General features: G+C 39.3%; 1 protein-coding gene across 1 annotated transcript; it reads right to left on the bottom strand.

The window, feature by feature from the left end:
* Nucleotides 1–1,145: 1,145 nt before the first annotated feature.
* On the bottom strand, nt 1,146–2,983 carry LOC146975027 (small integral membrane protein 26-like). The gene is made up of 2 exons (XM_085796898.1): nt 2,788–2,983; nt 1,146–1,884 (listed from the first exon to the last, which is right to left on the bottom strand). The coding sequence occupies exons 1-2, from the start codon at nt 2,909–2,911 to the stop codon at nt 1,709–1,711; spliced, it is 300 nt and encodes a 99-aa protein (XP_085653024.1). The 5' UTR covers nt 2,912–2,983; the 3' UTR covers nt 1,146–1,708.
* Nucleotides 2,984–3,242: the final 259 nt, after the last annotated feature.

Raw genomic sequence — 3,242 nt, 5'->3', positions numbered from 1 at the left:
AAGATATTCAATAAATGGAAAGATACTCCATGAGCGGCTGCTCCAATGATATGAAATGGTATACACTTCCGGTCTCTCTAAGGGGCGTGGCCAACCGTCACCACCTCGTCTGTGTGATCGTGTGTGTGTGGATTTATACAATTTGTAGGTAGATGAAAGTGAGATATTTATATTTTCTTATGATAACATTAAATATTTACACTACTAACAGTAATATTTAGCATGCCAAATAATAATTTAAATCATTTTCACGGGAGTTCGCGGCCGTTTGTTTGACGTTGCCTAGGAGATCTGTGCCAAATCTCGCGAGAGTGTGTCGTAGAGACAGAGACAGGTCTTGAACAAAGTGGATTTTCTCCGGATCTCTCCGTCTGAAAATTACCATTTTGGTGTCAAACTGTTCAGAAGAGATGTGGCTTGTGAAAAATGAGTCCAAAATTTGCTTCAGTGACCGTGGGGAGAAAGGCCCGACCATAATCGGTGTTCACATTAAATTGTCCCATAGGAATCAATACACTCCAAGCTGCCTCTGGTCTCTCTAAAGGGGCGTGGCCGTGCAGAAGCCCACGTGACATGCATACAGGAAGCTAACTCGTCATGAAAGGTCTTGGTTTATAAACCGTCTTTGGTAGGAGCGCACTGTCACAACTTCCGACGAATCACAGCGCGCTGGACGGGTTGTTGTCGCCCTCTAGCGGCTACAACTCGCAGCACACCGCTGGGCCTGGGCTGCTCCCTTTTACAGTCTATGGCTGCTCCTTAGCAAGTCATTCAGAGCCACGATGTGGCTGACAATGACATAGGACTTTACCATTTACAGTATAAAAAATCACTTTACTTAATTTAGGAGCATGTGAGTAAAATTCCACCTTTAACTCGTTCTTATGTTTTGTCCCACTAGATTTATCTGATAGGTAGCTATAGCAACTTTGAAGATTAAGAGAACATGCCTGCCTACTATTGTTAAATAGTAAATAATGTTACAATAAAAAACAGTTTTTATCAGCATACACTTAACTTGTTAAATTATGTAAACAAAAAAACTCATGTCATAGCTGATTGATCTTTTGTTTTTGTTTTGGGGTGGATTTTATTTCAGTAGCATCTAGATCTATACTGGAAAAAGTTACTAATTATAACAAAATACAATATCACTATAAGTAATAAGTATCATATTCATGTGATCAGTTTAGCTGAGATTGTGATGTTGCTTTACATTCCATGTGACATTTAATTCCTTCCTAGCATAAATACTGTATGTCCATCTCATAGACCAATTTCATGGAAGACATGATCACACAATGCATGTCAAACTGGTAAAGTGAAAATAATGAACTATTGGATGCAGCTACCAAACTAATGGCTGACTTAAGAGAGCCATCTTTTATTTTCGACCCCCCTTTTTCAACTATGGCAGGTCAAAGACAGCTACTCTGAGTAGGCTATACATCAATTAAAAGTTTCATGAAAGTAGAAGTATTTATTTGTAGCCTGTTACATCAGCAAGGCATTCTTAAATTATGGCAACATGGTGCTCATGTAATGTTATTAAAAAAAATAAATCTTCATCAATTTAATAATGATAACATTATCCATTGGTGTCCAAGACAGACATTTCATGGAATCCTTCTTACAAATTACAACAATGTCCCCACACAAAAGCATAAATTCATTCTCCATCAAAAGTCTCTCCTTTGTTGTGGAGCAGCTACTTTTGGCCACTTCCACTGCCAGGTTCACTGCTGAATGAAGTGATGAAATTGTAGATCCTTGTGCTGTATGGGACGAAATCCTTCTTATAGACAAGGACCGTTTTGGAGTGAGCCGTCTCGTGGACAACTTCATTTGGATCTTCCTGCTCTTGCATCCCTTCGTCTTTTCTCACTGAGGGGGAAAGGAATGAAAAGAGTGATTGATCTATCAATTACTACTGATATCATAACATATAAAATAGTTGCAGAAGACTCTGATGCTGGGAGGTTAAAAGAAAAGTCTAAATCAACACACCTAGAAGCATGAATATTGATATCCAACTATTTATAATATATTCTATATTCAACTTTGACTGAACTCAAATAAAGAGAGGTAGTGAGACCAGCTCCGAGTAAGAAGTTCAAAATTGCCATTGGCGTTGCACAGCTCCAAGCTCAATACTTTTCACTACCAGTTCAAATAACTGGAAACTTGTAAGAAGGAGTCAACATTATCATTTTATATCATTATTTTAGGTTATGTAAACTGCTGGAAGATATCAATTTCCCTCCTAGGGATTAATGAAGTATTTTCTATTCTATTCTATTCTAACAAGGAGGTGAAGACAAAGAAACAGCCCTTCATCTTCCTTTATTTCCTGAATAAAGATGCACTGCTAGTTGTAATGTCCATAACATAAATTAAGATAGAAACACCATATGCTTAACATTATCTTTCTATGCTACATGGGCTTAAATAAAAGGATCATGCCTTTAATTTGACACTCCACTGTTACCCCATTGGTTTACTGATCATTCTTCATTCATTTTAGCTTAGGGTCTGTTGGACGTGTTAATATGCAGTTTGCTCAGTAGTAGGTTGGTAAACTGCTATTTCTATCTTTTTAGTGACGTTAAATCTATAAAAACTATGTTTAGTGATGGCAGTGACAACATGGCACCTAGAGACTGGCAGTTTAACTATTGCTTTAATAAGTTACTTGTGCAGGCAGATGCGTTATAAATGACACAGTTTGTACAGTAACATGAAGTGGAGGTGATCCAGGGCTGACTGCTGCTTCACGGTGACTCCTACCTGGCTTGTCCGGGTATTGACCTGTGTATTTAAAATAAGCGTATGAACCGATCATGCCCCACACACCGACAGCATACACTGCTGCTGCTCTCTTGTTCCACTTTGTGAAATCTCGGATCGACATGTCTGCAGCCTGTTCTGACCGACGGGGTTGTGTTTACGCTGCTCACTCAGGGCGCCGCCATTGCAGTGACCGCGGAAGAAAAAAGAAGTACTTCCGCGGTAACTCATGGTGCGTTCACGTCGTCCTTGGAAGTCGGAATTTTAATCATCACTTGACTCAGTTGAGTTTACCATAAACGCACAATAACAAGAACACATAAGATAAACTATGATCCAACCATAGAGGATCCAACACACCCAGCCAACCACTTGATTCAACTGTTTCCCTCTGGCAGGCGCTTTAGGTCCATATCAACAAAAACAACACGGTTCAAAAACAGCTGTTTTTTCCC

This window comes from Trachurus japonicus, chromosome 14, assembly GCF_045865225.1.
Source record: "Trachurus japonicus isolate A0001 chromosome 14, Traja_1.0".
Taxonomy (NCBI): Eukaryota; Metazoa; Chordata; class Actinopteri; order Carangiformes; family Carangidae; genus Trachurus; species Trachurus japonicus.
Note: the sequence above shows the minus strand (reverse complement) of the source record. Positions and strands in the feature narration are given on the sequence as shown.

Coding starts and splice junctions, on each gene's coding strand:
- LOC146975027 (XM_085796898.1), bottom strand. CDS start 2,911: ATGTCGATCCGAGATTTCACAAAGTGGAACAAGAGAGCAGCAGCAGTG. Junction 1,885..2,787: donor TCAATACCCGGACAAGCCAG/GTAGGAGTCACC, acceptor TTTCCCCCTCAG/TGAGAAAAGACGAAGGGATG.